This window comes from Pezoporus flaviventris, unplaced genomic scaffold (assembly GCF_033815535.1).
Source record: "Pezoporus flaviventris isolate CSIRO_AGI_PZ_B2104156 unplaced genomic scaffold, CSIRO_AGI_Pfla_v1 ptg000007l, whole genome shotgun sequence".
NCBI lineage: Eukaryota > Metazoa > Chordata > Aves > Psittaciformes > Psittacidae > Pezoporus > Pezoporus flaviventris.
In genome coordinates this window covers 52,953,562-52,969,349 of record NW_026892555.1, presented here as the reverse complement: position 1 = coordinate 52,969,349, position 15,788 = coordinate 52,953,562, and the positions used below count along the sequence as shown (strand labels likewise).

The 15,788-nt window shown below is 37.0% G+C and overlaps 1 protein-coding gene across 1 annotated transcript in view; it reads left to right on the top strand.

Annotated features, from left to right (window-relative positions):
- The window catches only part of PIEZO2 (piezo type mechanosensitive ion channel component 2), a 295,675-nt gene that overhangs the window by 245,995 nt on the left and 33,892 nt on the right, over nt 1-15,788 (top strand). Inside the window, exons 31-37 of the mRNA XM_061448817.1 lie at nt 932-1,021; nt 2,778-2,899; nt 3,722-3,793; nt 7,679-7,782; nt 9,853-9,951; nt 12,381-12,489; nt 13,457-13,522. Coding sequence (XP_061304801.1) covers nt 932-1,021; nt 2,778-2,899; nt 3,722-3,793; nt 7,679-7,782; nt 9,853-9,951; nt 12,381-12,489; nt 13,457-13,522 — 662 coding nt within the window. The remainder of the gene's footprint in view (nt 1-931; nt 1,022-2,777; nt 2,900-3,721; nt 3,794-7,678; nt 7,783-9,852; nt 9,952-12,380; nt 12,490-13,456; nt 13,523-15,788) is intronic.

Genomic DNA, 15,788 nt, shown 5'->3' with positions numbered 1-15,788 from the left:
ATAAGAATGTAAGAGTGATCAAGTTGCTAAGGAAGGCAATGTCATGCCTTGTACTTTGCCATATTTTAGGACAATAATGATTACCAGTATTGATTATATTCCTTTGAAAAAATGTAGTTGTGGTTATCCTGCATATTACATGGGAGAGTCGTTAATCTTGCAGAAAACATGGTTGAAAAATTAATTAGTAGTTAACTTCAGAATCTATAGCTGTTCTTACTGAATTCCTGACAAAAGAAAGGCTTCAAGTCAGTGCTACTTATTTGAGATAGACTCTCTTTTAGAGTCTTCAAGAGCCAACGAGTGAATGAGAAGGAACAGCCAAGACTTGTGATCTGGACATGCAAATCAATGAGTTGGTTAAATTTCTAATGAAACGGAGTTAGAAGCTGTATTCTTCTGGCACACTAGAAACTTGCTCAAGGATTTGTGTCATCAGATTGAAAGCACTGGAGTGTTCACAGAGTAAAAGTGAAGCTGAAATTCATTGTGGCCCTGTATAAAACTGGACTTTGATCACAACTTCCACAGGTGCTGAGGCAAGGAGATGAGGTGACTGACTATAAATAAAATGACTGTAACCACCGAATATCTATAAAGACCAAATCCTGGAGGTGTGGAAGAAGTCATACCTCACCCTTGAGCTTACTTATGTTTTGCGGTTTTAAGGGTTGGAAACTGAATTCCTTGAGCAGCTTCTAGAGGCCGTATGGGGGTCACAACATTTAGCTCCCAGTCTTGAGATGATTGACTGGATAGGTATTTGAATTATGGAGTAAATGATAACTTCTTTCAGGCCTTAGATTAGTTGTGTTTGATATAGAGCTTATGTACAGAGGGAACTCTGTGACTAGCTGGCATAGGGGAAACTTAGAAATATTTAATGTTTCGTCTTCTTTTTAACTTTCTTCTTCCCCCATTTCTGCTATAGGGGTGCTGAGCTTTTCCAGGCTACAATTGTCAAGGCTGTAAAGGCAAGAATTGAAGAGGAAAAAAAATCAATGGATCAGCTGAAAAGACAGTATGTATTTAAAGTATTTTTATAGAGATACCTACATAATATGTCACTGATCGTTGATACTTATCTAGCACCTTCTTTTGTAGAAATGCAGATTAGGTTTTGAAGTATGATTTTGCAATTATAAAAAATGCTCTCTGGGCATTCAGAGGTCTTAGATATTTCAAAATTATGTAGTTTTAGAGTCATGTTTTCCAAAGAGACAACATACTGCAGAATATAAATTTGCATTTAAACACAATTACATTTCTAGGACCAGTGGCTGTGAGGTTAACGTAAAGAATCAAAGTGCAATGTACTGACTAACCTGTTCCTTGGTGAGCCTGAAACTAATGGAAACAGATGTTTCCTACAGTGACATTGCCACCCCTGCTTATTCTGAAGGTTCTTCTAAACCCTAGAAATACAGTGATGATAGGTTAAGAAGATCAGCTTTTCACTGTTCCACACCTGAGTGTCATAGCAACATGACCATATAGTCTTCTGTTAAATACAGGGCTGAGAGGAGATTTTTTTCTGTTTTCTTTCCATTCACTAATTCCCCTGCTGTTCTCTCAGTGTGTCTTTCACTATCTCTCAGAAGAGTAGGATAGTCAAATGCAAATCCCTTATGAAACTCTTGAAAAGTGTAGGCAGATTACTAATCAGAAGTGAGAACATTAACCCTATCTCACCTGAAGGTGCAAGCCTAGATGCTTAGAAAATAGAAGGCTGAGACATGGGAACTGGGTTACCCCCCCCCCCAAAAAAAAAAAACAACCCAAATCAAAAAATAAAGAAATTGCAATAGCAAGGGCCCCAGTTTGAGAAGCCGTAGTTAAGAGTCACCTAGACAGACTGAAATCACTATGTGCTAAGGAAGCTGAGTACCATCCTGGCCCTGCTTCAATGAATGGGAATATTCTCATTGACTTTACCATTATTAGGATTTTGTTCTACATATCTGTATTCCTAGTAAAAAATGCCGCATGACTTCTCTTTCTGTTTATTTTGTGGTTCCTCTCTAGTGTTTGAATGCAAAACATATATGCTTACCTTCACTGAAAATATTTGCATTCAACTTCACCAGCCTGGAGATATTTTCTCTTTAGACAGGCACTTCTCTTGTATGCAAGCAGCATGTTTCTTTTGTAACTGCAAAAAGCTGTCAAAGCTCCTCTACCACTAAGCAAGACAAGTCCTAACTGCTTCTTAACCAGATGTCAAAACCCACTACTGACAGCTTCTTCCACACCTCCATAACTGAATAAGTATCAGAAGGCTGTAGGGACCATGCTATGCTCCCTACCCAGATGCCTGGGGTTTCCCACCCAGTGATGTATTCAGCTATTGCTGGTGCTACTCTATGCTTGAAATAATCTTATACCATTTCACAGGGTATGCCTGCCCTGGAAATAAAACTTCTCTGTTAATTCTGCATAGTTTAAGGCCAAGGAGATGATATTGCTTATGGCAATGCCAAAGCTAATCTGTGTTTTTAGGATAATTACAGTTTCTATTTGCAGGATGTCTGACTTCAACAATAGAGGGTGCTTGGTTTATTTAATTCAACTGTACATCAGGCTGGTTAGGATAAAAAGAACCATTAGCATGATGGTAATCTATGATTATGCTTCAGAGCAGGATTAATGACAATGTGGATTGGATATTTCCTTTAGAAATGTTCAAGTGTATGTGTGTATGGATGTGTTCAACACTTGTTTTTCACGGTGGGTCAAAGAGCAAAGATGTGAATCTAATAATATCTTCCGTTTGATAGAATGGATCGCATCAAAGCCAGGCAGCAGAAGTACAAAAAGGGTAAAGAGAGGATGCTAAGCATGACCCAGGAGTCCTCAGAGGGGCCAGAGATCCGGAAGGTTTCTGAAGAAGATGATGAAGGTACCATTAGCTATTGTTATACCATAATTGCATTTGAGCATTAAGGATCTAATAGATCTAATAGCTGGATAAGTGACAAATTGTTCTTCAACACTGTCGGCATGTAACAAGGTTGTTAGCTGAGTATCAGTTTGGAGCTTGATTCAGCAAAGAAAAATGGGGATTTTGTACTGCAAGAAGGTTTAGAGAAAATGGTTTGCTTTGAAATTGCTTTTTGTAACTTCAGGTTGTTGACAAAGCTGAATAGCAGCGGAGGTTTGTTTTGAACAAAGTCATCTGTAACCGACAGTGTTACAAATAGGTAGCAGCCACACTTTTCCAGCAGCATTTTCTGGATGCTCTGAGGTTTTTTCAGTCACTGAAATGTTTGTATACTTTCAAATGCTGTTTAAAACATAGGAACAAATAAAATGATACCCATCCAGTGCCACATTTTTATTGCTGACTTGGCATTATTGCTTAGTGGATTGGAAATTTTTGGAGCCTGAAATACAGTAGGATTTGAGAGGAGGCAAAATATTTCCTTGTTGAAAATTACAGTCAACTGTGACTGTATGTTTTAAAACACAAAACTGCATATCTTAGCTGGTTTAGAGTGGAAGGTTGTTTTAACTGCTGCATAAATCAGTATTTCTGCTTGGTGGTCATGCTTCTGAATGAATTTAATGTTGAATGTGTTCAGTAGATCATAGAATCATAAATCTGACATCTGATGTGCTCGTAAAAATTTAGCTCTTTTAAGAGAAATTAAAAAATATTAATCAGTGTAAGAAACATGTTTCTCATTTTGTAAAATTAATATTTGAACATATTTTATTTTAGGAGAAGCAGACAAAGAGAAAGCCAAGGGCAAAAAAAAGCTGTGGTGGCGGCCTTGGGTTGATCATGCTTCCAGTAGGTTTTCTCAATCATCTTACAAATATGTGGATTTAACCCTTATATCCTTGACCAGAATGAAGGCATTCCCATGACATGTTTGTTTTATGCCTGATTTTATGATTGTGACTTGATAGAAGGCTTGGGGTTTTTCAACAAATGATTTCTACTTCCAAGACCTCAAGAAGTGAGTTTAGCCATACTTCGAACTTTTGTGTGTCAGAAGCATAGCTAGCTCATGATACTTGGGGCATTCTCAGAAAAATATTAGATCAGATAAATGTGCCAAAAAAGAGTCTATTTTGGCCTCAACAGTCTCAGTTACCCCCTACTGCAAAGCACAATATATTTAAAAATGAGAAGAAAAAGTTTTGCCAATGAATTCTAAGATTAGTCATAATTTCTTTTTCATATACACACATCATACATCTCTTTTTATAGTTCATCAGTTATTCTACTGTCAGCTGTAGAAATCTGAGCACCATAGTAAAGCAGCAGGACAATTCCCAGGACTACTCTGTGTAGAGCTCAGCTGAATATGTCTCATCACACTTTAATGTTCTGTTGATGCCACTTGTTTTGTTTTTTCCATTTTTTTTTATGTTTATCTGAGAGCAAAAGTATGTTCAGCCTAGTGCATACGAATTTAATAGCTTCTGCCACTCATATCATTGTATCATTATGACATCTTAATTTTTTTGTAGCCCAGCCCAGACATACAGTAGGGTTTTTCCCTTAGTTATTGATTGGGTAAAACAAGAAAACTGAGTAGGCTGCAGTCTCAAATTACATATCCTTCTATTGGATCTTTATGGTAGGAAATCAGACATGAGCTAGTTAATAACCTCTGAAGATTCAAAAAACATTCAAGTGTATAGCACTGATCAGATTTAAATATGAATGTCTGTATTGTGCCTGGTCATTTAGTTTAAAAGAGTTACTCCAAGTAATTCATTTACACATCTAGATACTGCTTCGTTTACCTATGTGTATTTAACTCCATCATATATATTTGCCAACAGCATTTAACAGAATGTCATATGCTTATTTCTATCAAGTCACAAGTAAACTGTGCCTCTATTTTTATTTTTCTAAAGGGCACACTGCCACTTTAGAGAGACCTATCCCTTTTCAAAAGTATCATGAAAATAAACTTGCCCTATTTTTATAAAAGGCAAAAAAGACAAAAGAGATCAAAATAATAATTTGGGAGTTTTTACTGTAGAATTTCAAGCTGTGTTGATTTTGAAGGAATGGGATATGGTCTCTTTTTTTATCCACCACTGGTTTTGTAGTAAGAAGAACTGCTCAAGAAGAGATATTGACTTTGGCTTTTACTTATTTCCCCCTCATTATTCAATGTTCTTAGGTGACAACTTGCATTTTGGCATTAAAACAGTGAGCATTCTTGAAATTATTTAATGCAATAATGCAAAACCTTGTGGGAAACATCACAGACCCTAATACTGCAAACAGTGGTTGCCTGCCATGTGATTTGTGTCCGCACTCTCTGAAACACGGCAATGACAGTAGGTGTTCACAGGCACACAAACCAGAAATAGACTGATATTCCCCATCTATCCTTTTTGAAACGCTGTGCTGTATATGCAGCATTCTGCTACACTTGGCTGTTTTTCTCAGTAAATTGGTTTGTGCCTGTGACTGTATATATGTATGTATTGAAGTTGCTCAAGCTTGAGCTTTTATCCCAATTCTAATGTTTATCTTTTTATTGCTATTTTTCTGCCACTTGTTATAATTTTATTATACAGAAAGAAACATAATTTTGTATATCATGGGAATTTAAATATAGTTATAAATTTGGGTCTGAGTAGAACAGATAGGAAACAGCATTGAGGGTTTCTTCATTGACACTCAGTCACAGTCTCCTTTGTAGGGAGGTATGGCTCCTCTTGTGCTTGTGGATTACTTGCAGAGCGACACAAAGATAGCAGGAGTTGGGGCCACATGCTTCGAGGTCCTCAGCTTCTCCTTGGATGCAGAGTTGCATCTGATGTAATGGAAAAGGTGGTGCTTGTACCTGTTCTGGGGAGCTCTTTTCCTCTGGGCACAAGCAGATGATATTATGCCAACTTCTCCTGCATGGCTTCCTTTTTGCCTCCTCCAGCTCATCCCGCAAGGAAAGACTGCAAGTGCCTTTTCTTAGCAGGAGAGACTCCTATTTTTGCAGTAGAAAAGGGGTCTTCAAGGCCAGTCTGGCCATGAATTATCTTACTAGTAAAATCTGGTCTCTTTAGTAATCCTTGTAGGTGACTAACACACTTCTTACTCCATTCTGATGTGTGCAAGAATGCATTATTGCTATTCAATCATACCTTCCTCTTCAGTTGTAAAAGAGATATAACTGCTAAATTACAGTGTCCCCTCAGATACACTTGAAAAGTTCTGGAGGGAGATCACTGTAGGTTTGTTTTCTGCCAGCTCAGCTGTTCCAAGTATGACCAGATACTACTCTGAGGCTTTAAGAAACTGCACTGCAGTAGAAGTTTCCCCTAGATGTCAGACCTTATCCTGCTGATCTTCTAGGTGGACAATTCTTGTTGCTGGTTACAAGATACTCTTTTACGAAAGAGGACAGTAGATTACTGGGTCTCAAGATACATTTATTTCTTTAATGCATTTTAAATGGGTGTTCTTAGAAGGCAGTGCAACAAATAAATTTGCTTGATCCAAGAAATCTCCAAACTTTGTTTTCATCTCATTTAGCAATTAAAACTGCTGAAGTGGTCTGTCTCTCTGTCCATCTGTAGGGAGTTCATTGATGTTAAAAGTCATAACTAGACACATGAGGCACAAAATTCCCTCTGTGAAGGACTTTTAGATGATGAAGTTATGACCCAATAGTTCTGGCAAATTTCACAGTGTGCTTACGCTGAGGTTTCTATGGTAGTTACGTGTGGTCGTCTGTGCACAGGCGACCTGTGTAGAATTCAAGGTATGATTGAATTAAAGCAATTGTTACTTTTCCAGAAACCTATAATGAGGGTTAAATATAATTTTTAATATAAATATATGTTGCTCCATATAGTCAGATTGTGTGACATTTCATCTAAGTAACTCCTTTAAATATTTCAGCTTAAATGTGGAAATTATTTACCAGTTTTACTGCTGAATGTAATGCTGTGATTTTGATTTTTCTCGTGCTCATTACCTCATTTTTCATTTCTTTTCTTTACCTTGTTCATTCATGTAGGCCTGTTGCCATCTGAGAAATAAAAACATTGCTTCTGTTCAAGGATATAAGGCCTAGCTTATTCACTGTGCATTTTACTGTATGAAGGTTTCAGAACCTTTCTGAATCCATGGGCAAAAAATTGAAACTCATTTGTGATCACAGTAACAGAATCCAAGTGATTTGTTTTAAACAAACCAAGGTTTTCCATTACCTCATCAAAGCTTAACTGTTTGAAGGTAGCATTAACTAATACCATCCTGTTCCATAGTTTAAAGGATGCCTCAGCATTTTAAAGAGAAGTTCTGTATTTTTTGTCCAGTGGTACTGTTCGTGTAAATTCAGTTACCTACCTGCTGGGCTTTTTGTACCCCCTCATATAACTATCAGTTCCAAATTAGTTTAGACTGAACTGCCATTTTTTTTTCTAAAAAATGTAACCTAGTAACTTGGTACATACACTTCAAGTTTTTTCCTTATGTTTTCTTCTTCTGGTGATGTTTTCTTTAGTTCTTGTATACTTCTCATCATGCCCAAAATATCACAGACTAACATCAAATAAATTGTCTGACACCTTTTCACCTCTTTCTTCTCTCTTTTCACCTCTCCTCATTATGAATTTTTAAATGACTGACTGGCTGCTCATAGTTCTTTGGGCAGGTGAGAATAGAACTTTTCAAGAAAATAAGCAAATATTTTGTTTCACTTAGTGGTCAGAAGTGGAAATTATTATTTGTTTGAGACGGACAGTGAAGAGGAAGAGGAAGAGGAGAAAAAAGAAGAGGAAGAGCCTCGAAAAAAATCTGCATTTCAGGTACTTTATGGTAATTTGCTTTCTAGTTGACATCTGGAAAAAAATGTAGGCTTCTTGTGACATTGGCACATACATTAAAGCAGCCAGTACATCTAAAGTAGACCTGAAAAGTATTGGAAATGAAATTTCTTGCCAATTTAAAATGCAAGTTTGCCTGTTTTAAGCATGGCCAGATTCCTGCAGGAACTATAGTGAAATCGTATCTTCATTCGCTTGTGCCTGAGCAAACCAAAAATACAAAACCAAAAGTGAAGTATCTGAGCTTTCTTTTTTCTGTGTTTCAATAAAGACAAGTGAGGAAGCTGACTTGCCTCTGGCAGTGCTGTACGATGCTTCAGTGGTTTTCTGGTTTTGAGTAGATCTTATCTTTCCATGAGGAAAAGATCCCCAAAATTAGCAATTTTTCATGGAAAAGGATACATCCTTTAAAAAAAAACATAATTTTATTATTGATCCCAGCGGACCAGAAAAATATATCCTTGGTTTAAAAAAATGCTTAATGTTTAAAATAATAAACTTAGACCACATCACTTTCTCTCCTTTCTTTTTTCAGGATAGTGTTAATTATTATGTTTGCTTTTTAAGTGACAGACTGTGTTGAAGTAAGAGGATATTGTGATGTTAAAAAGACAGCTGAAGTTTCCTGAGTTACTACATATTCCTACTGTCTTGATGTTAGACAGGACCAGGTGTTGAATCGCCTGGCTTAAATTAAGAACTTGGGTAAAGACGTTAGTGAAACGGCCATGCAAATAGGATTGCTTTAATCATCTTTAAGATTAAAGATTTACTCAATGAATAATTCTCAGATATACCACAGAGCCTTTTCAGGTCTGTAACTTCAAAAGCTTAAGCAAACAGGTAGCTTTTTGCAGATGAGTTATTCCTATCCGGATACAAGCTCATGTCATAGCGGAACTGATGCATTACTGAAAGGCCAGCCCAAGCAAGAGCCCAAAATTGCTTCCATGCTCTTCTATTCATTATTACAATATCTTCCAAACAGAGATTCTCAGATGACATTACTAAATTACAAGAAATATTTTATGTAATCCATTGATACATTGTGCTTTTAGTTTATATACTTATATTACATTACCAACTGATCACATTTGTTGAACTGCCTGCATGGTAATGAAATGGAAATATCTTTTTCTGACCTTAAAAAAAGAAAAATAAATCTGGATGAAAAAAAATGTGATGAGTAAGCTTTATTTTCTACTGCTTACCCTAATTTTTTATGAAATATTTTTTGCAGTTAACTCACTTTGGACCATAAAAACAGCTCCTGAATTTCTAGGTCATTTTTCTTTCTGGTTTTCATGAAGGTATAGAAGAAAGTTTGCATTCGTGTTTCTGATGATTTTTTAAAAGACTTGGTGCCAACATTTTGTTCAGAGATCCTGGTGCCAAGCACTGAGATTTTGAAGAGTTCTAAACTTGAGGTCAGGAGCTAATAGGATTCTTTCATTTACTCTGGGTTTTGGGGTTTTTGTTCATTTGGTCTTATTTTTTAAATCTTGGACCTGAAACTACCAAGCTGAGGATGGAGGATCTGGTCTTTATTTCTAAATCCTGGCCAGTCATTCTGTATAATGGACAGTGCTGCAATATGTGCAACATGATGATGTTGAACAGCTTTAAATAGGAGGAGAGTTATATAGAACAGAAAGGCAGTTTTGTTTATGGAAAGCTTGTTCATCATTCAGTCTTTGCACCTTATTTGCCTTCAATCACCATGTACATGGTCTTAATAAAAGTACTAGCAAAGTGAATTGCTTGTTAGGGAGCCCACCAAATAATTACTTTTAAGTGATGATTTTTCTTTTAGTCTAAATTGTGTGCAATACTTCAGGGGTTAACATGGAGATCTTATTTGTTAGAGAATGCAGGCAGTTAAGAATCATCTCATTGAAATTTTATTGTGAATATCACAAAGAATCTTTTATCACATCGGAGTCTATAAATGTAAATTCATTCTTAATAATCTAGATACAATCATTTAATATATATTTTTATTAACATTTTCTTGTTTCCTACTAATTGCTATTGCTTTGTCCTTTTTTATAGAGAGCTATTGGGAAATTTGCTTCAGCCATTCTAGCCTTGCCAAAGTCTATCATTAAACTACCCAAAACTATTCTTCAGTACTTAATCAAAGCAGCAAAGGTACTTGAGATTTTGCAAATGCTCAGTATGTGACCCATCCCATAGTTCCTGATGCAGTGTATACCTTTGTCCTGGTCTGCATTTTTCCTCTTATATGAAAGATTAAAAAAAAAAATGACAGCCAAAGATTTATTAATAGTAAATACAATACATCTCACACTTTTGCAGTGGCCAAGCCACAAGAGAAGAGGTCTATCTTTTTTTAACTACAGTCCCAGAGAGAAAATGCAGACCCAAACTCTTGTTTTCTTCTGATATTGCTATACATGATGGTCACATCAAGTTGCATGTATCTTGGGGACACGGTGGTAATTGATCTCAGAAAGCTGGTAAAAGGTTTGTAAAATACACATTCGCCTCCAAACTCCATTTTAGTTCTCTACTTTGCCCTTTATATTCATAAAAAAGATTTGTGCATCTTCTTTCTTGTCCTCCTGGAATACATTTAGCATTTCCTACCTTTGAAGGACTGTGTATCATTTTACACTCCATATATGTAACATGATATTTGTAAGGAGTGAGCGTTACCGATTGAGTGTAGCAGCTCCAAAGCATAAAAGATGTTGCATTTAAAGTTTGTCCAGTGGTAAAAATCTAAAAATAATACATACGTATGCACCAGCCACCTCTGAAAATATTCACTTTTTAGCATAGTTAGTTACATTAAATTTATTAATCCAATGCCTTTTCTTCATTCTAATCGTCTACCCTCTTCCAAATCTGCCTCTTACCTCTAATTTCTTTATTCACACTATGCCTGTGACTAGCATACAATTTTTCAGCAGATGTTGACAGTTTCTGACTTTCAGTAGTTGTACAGTATTAGTTCACTTAACTGTCACCCAGATAACCACTTCACTTAACATTCACCCAGATAGCCTTCATTAGAAAGCACCTATTACAAAGCAAAGAGAAACCAGTACATCTGATGCCACATATTTTATCATGTGCTGCTTGTAGACATATAAAAGTAAATGTACAGATCTTGAGACATTTGGAAGATGATCTTCTTATCAACAGTACCAAGCTAATTTCTTCTACATTGGTGTAGAATTCACAAAACAGAGAAAAGTATTTCTCTCTTTTAAATTAAAGTCAGTTTGACAGTTTTTTAAAAGTTCTTTTAATATTCCAAAGCAATTTGTATTATGCAAATTTAAGATATAGAAATAAACCAAAGAGAAATTTTATCATTCTGTCCTGTGAGGGACTGTTCCAGCTTCCCTGAGATATACGTGTGGTGTTGTCATTGTCTGCATGTTTGTCTTGCAAATTGATAGACCTGGTTTGTTACTGTGCTTTATTTTGTGCTCATGCCTGCATCTCTGTGTTTCCTGCCCTGTCTCTGTTACCAGCCTGTGTTGCTTAGACATAGAAGACAATGTAGTGCCAATTTTGAAGATGATTACCATTTTTCAATTAAAACCATAAAAGTAGCAAAGGAGCATCTTTTGTCCTAAAGAGATGTGGAGAAGATAGTTACTTTGGTCTCTGTTTTTCACATTTTATGTTGTAGAGGAAAAAAAGGTATGAGTGTTGCTTCTTTTTTTCTGTAACCATCCTTCACAGCTTGAGCAGAACTGTTCAAAAGTTACTTTAGGGTATTTTTATTTTTTTTACTTTTTTCTTTCATCCATTGTTATAGCATTTATGAATATTTTAGGCCAATTCTATGCTTCATGTAGTCGTACAGGTCAACAGACTGTTGATCTGAGTGAGTGCTGTGAGTAGTATTTGGCCTCATAAAATACTCTGGGTATATAGGTGAGTATTACTGTCTTCATTTTACAACTGGGAAACCAATAGCAGAAGGATTCATAACTGGCTTATCTGAAGCAACAAAGGGAGCCATTGTCAAAACGAGGATGAAATGTGAGGAATTCCTGACTGCCAGGTTTGGTATGGTACATAGATAGCAAATCTAAATGTTCCATTGGGATCTGCAGGTGAGTATAAAAATACCTTAAGTATAAAAGATGTACAAGCACAAATACCTGTACTGAGATATCACTACATCTTTTGATGCTTTAGTTACTTAATTGCAGCACTTAATGTTTCCATTACTCTGTATCTTGCCTGTAAAATTATAAAGTAGAAATACAGGATTAAATGGAGAGATTCAGGTGAAGTAGCCCATAAAGACAACAGGGTATTAATTCCCAAAGTTCAGAGCATGATTTTTTGTGGGTTCTAATGAAACTTGGTTCACCCACAAGTGTTTGCACATTTGGTTTTATGCTCGCAAAAATAGCACATGAAAAACTCAGCAGATCTGCAGCAGAGGTGTTTGAGTTGGGATTCAAAATATTTCCTTACCCCTGCAGATCTGAATGTGTTTACTCAAGCTATATAGTCCTGCTTGTGGCTTATTCTATGGCTTACTCTCAAAACATGAAGAACCTTGAAATAAATGAGTTTGTTCCTTCCAGTTTGTTTACCAGGCCTGGATTACTGACCCTAAAACAGCACTACGGCAGAGGCGCAAAGAGAAGAAAACTTTTGGGAAAGAGAAGCGAAGGCAAAAAGGATCTGGGGATGGTAGGTAGACTTTTTCATTGTAAAAACATAGTGTTAACTAGACTGCCTGTTGTTCCTGGTAGTGAAAGGCAGCTATGATTTAGAGGGTAAGTGTTCTCAGTTCTGACAAGGAACTGGAAAAATTAGTTTATCTTTGAGTGGCTGTCTCTCCCTGCACCAGCCAAGGCCAGCCATAGCTATGTTCTTCTGTTCTACACAATGTTCATTGGGGGAGATAAAGGAGGATCACAGAATCATAGTGGTTTGGGTTGAAAGGGACCTTAAAGACCATCTAGTTCCAGCCCCCCTGCCGTGGGCAGGGACACTTTCCACTAGACCAGGTTGCTGAAAGCCCCATTCAACCTGGCCTTAGACACTTCCAGGGACAGGACATCCACAGCTTCTCTGGCCAACCTGTTCCGCTGTCTCACCACCCTCCTAGTGAGACACTGGAGAAGAGTAGAGGGGCATATATGTGTTTCCCATGGAGTTGCAAGACACATGCCCAGAACTTTGCCAGGTAGTAAGACTCAACATGTTGCAGAAAGCTTCAGCTGTATGAAGACATTTGTGGAAGTAGAGTTCTTGCAAGACAAAGTGTCTGCTGCCACTGAAGCTGTAGCTGCAGTTACTTGATACGAGATAGAAGGAGTTAGAGTCGTATGTCTGTCCCTCAGTTCTTCCTGTAAATATAGGTCACATGAAACGGTGTAACAGAAATTGCCTGGGTTTACACCAACAAATTATTTTGCTCAGCAGCCTATCTAGTAAGAAATGCCACTGCAAATTACAAGAGCGGTGGTCATCCATGAACACCTTTGCTAACAGGGTTGTCCCTTGTCCCCTCACTTGAGTCCTTTAGAAATGGAAATATGCTTTCTGTTACAGGGATAGGTAATGGACCCATCACTACTGCTTAGTAACTGTATCATTTTCTAGCTTGAATGGCATTTACACCCACCCTTCAACAGTGTCACTGTTTCAATAGGTGGTACTGATGCGGACTGTGAAGATAGTGAGGAGGAACCTGTCAAGAAGAAATCTGATGGGCCAGGTATGAAGGCAGAAGGAGGGTTTCTCTGCTGTTACAATGCACTTGTGAATGGTGGCACGAGCAGCGTATGACAGACAGCATTGCAGTGATCCCAGGCTTGTATAAAAGCCATACAATCCACTCTAATGTGTAGTGGGGACTTTCAAACTACTTTTGGGTTTTTAGTTGACAGATTTACAAGTCTTGAGGATAGGAACTTCCATTCCTGGACTATTAGCTACTGTACTCATTCTCTACACACCTTAATAAATACATGTGCAGGCTCAGACTTGATTACTTGATGTATAATTTACTTATATAACAACTTACACATAATCTTAGCTTCCAGTCCTGATTTCATACAGCCCTGTGTGAAAATTTCCATTCTTTTTGAGTGATTGAAATGTTATTATTAGCACAAAGACCTTGTGTTTTCTCAGTGTGTTTTAGCAAGGTTAATATTATGCTTTTGTCTGGTACTCACCTATGCAGCATGGTGCAACAATCTCTAAAAGCTTGGATTCTCCAAATCTTATACATTCTTATTCATAATCAGGTGTAAGGATGATCTGCACAAGAGAAGAAATGCCAGCAGTTTGCAAGATCTTGCCCATATCAAAAGTTTTGCTGCAAAGAAGTGTAATAGATCATAAATCTGTGCTTGGCTTTTTTGTTTCTAACTGGAGTAAAAGAAGAAAACAGAGTGTCCTTTTAAGTAAGCCTTCATCGTGGCTTACCTTGAGGGAGACTTTTTCTTCAAAAGCTATTTTTCTTCTCTATTTAAAATAGGTTCCCACAGGTCCAGTTAGAATTGTACCCCTAAGAGAGCCACAGGGTGGAAGATGTTACAAGGATGTGGGAAATGTAATTTTTTTCTCGCAAGCACAGTGGTCTCAAATAAATGAGTTGCATTCCTGTAGGTTTTTTTTGATGGAGTCTGGGGGCTTTTTTATTTGTTACTTACTGACAGCACAATTATCTGTGTTAAAACACTGAAGTGAATCTCTCAAACACATTTCTAGGGAAATATTGTTGGTGCTACACAGGAGTTAGGGAAAGAGAATGAGGTTTGTAATTAATTTATATTGGAAATAGTCAGTTTGAGTGATTTATATTTTTGTTGAAATACTTTGACCATTCCTAGGTAAAATTTGTTAATGAAGATGGTTGGAAAAAATAGCTGGCAATTAGTATCATTATTAACCTTAGATCAAATACTGTCTCCCACGCTCAGGTAGGGAGAAGCCTTCTCTGTATTTGACCCTTTGAGTCTTCAGTCTTCAAAACATAAATGTTTCCCTTTTTGAAGATATTTAGATGAAATCGATCCCCAAAAGATTATTTTTAAAAGTTTTGAGAACAGCAAAGCTGCCAGAATAGGTACAGCATCATTAAAAATGTATACCACATCACCTCCATCCCAGAGAGAAAAATGACCTTTCAGATTGGACTGGAAGTGCTTGGCAAAACACGAGACTATGGCATGCCAGTGGTGGTCAATAATAAACATGATTTTAATGTGAAAGCTGTGCTTCTCCTGAAGTCAGTAGTAGAAATTATATATTGTAGAATCATAAAATCACAGAACAGTTAGGGTTGGAATGGATCTTAAGATCATCTAGTTCCAACCCCCCTGCCGTGGGCAGGGACACCCCACACTAAACCATGTCACCCAAAACAGAGAGGAAGTGTGGGTTAACAGAGAACATTCATGTGTTGTATATTTTTGTGTATGAGCGATACTTTTCTTTTAACCTATTCATAATATTACCTGGAATTTGAAGGGAATGAATGGTTCTTGAAGTAGAAACAGCCTTACAAGTAATTTACAAAAGATTTCCTTTAGCTTCAAGATCTTCATGTTGAAATATGGGTGAACAAGTAGATAAATCATAAAATATCTTTGATTCTAAATGACCTAGAAAAAAATAAAAAAAGGGCAAAACATGAATGAAATAATTGTATGACCAAGTGAAGTGGGCTAAATGCTCCAGACCAGGCCAGTTCCATGGCATCGCTCAGATAAATGGTACATACTGCCATTTCAGCATCCACTTCACGGAAATGTACCACTAACAGTTTTCTTCCTTAGTTTCACTCTACACATATGTGAATGCAACCCTGCCTGCACACTCAGAGATACATGCATGTTCCTCCATAGGAAATCTTTTGCTTTATTGTAGCTTCATTCTGCATTCTTTCTAAGGAGCTAATGTGCACTCCACAAAGTTTTGCATGCCATCTTGTGGTACAGCTAAGAAGTGAAGTTGTTAAAAGCGTTATGATT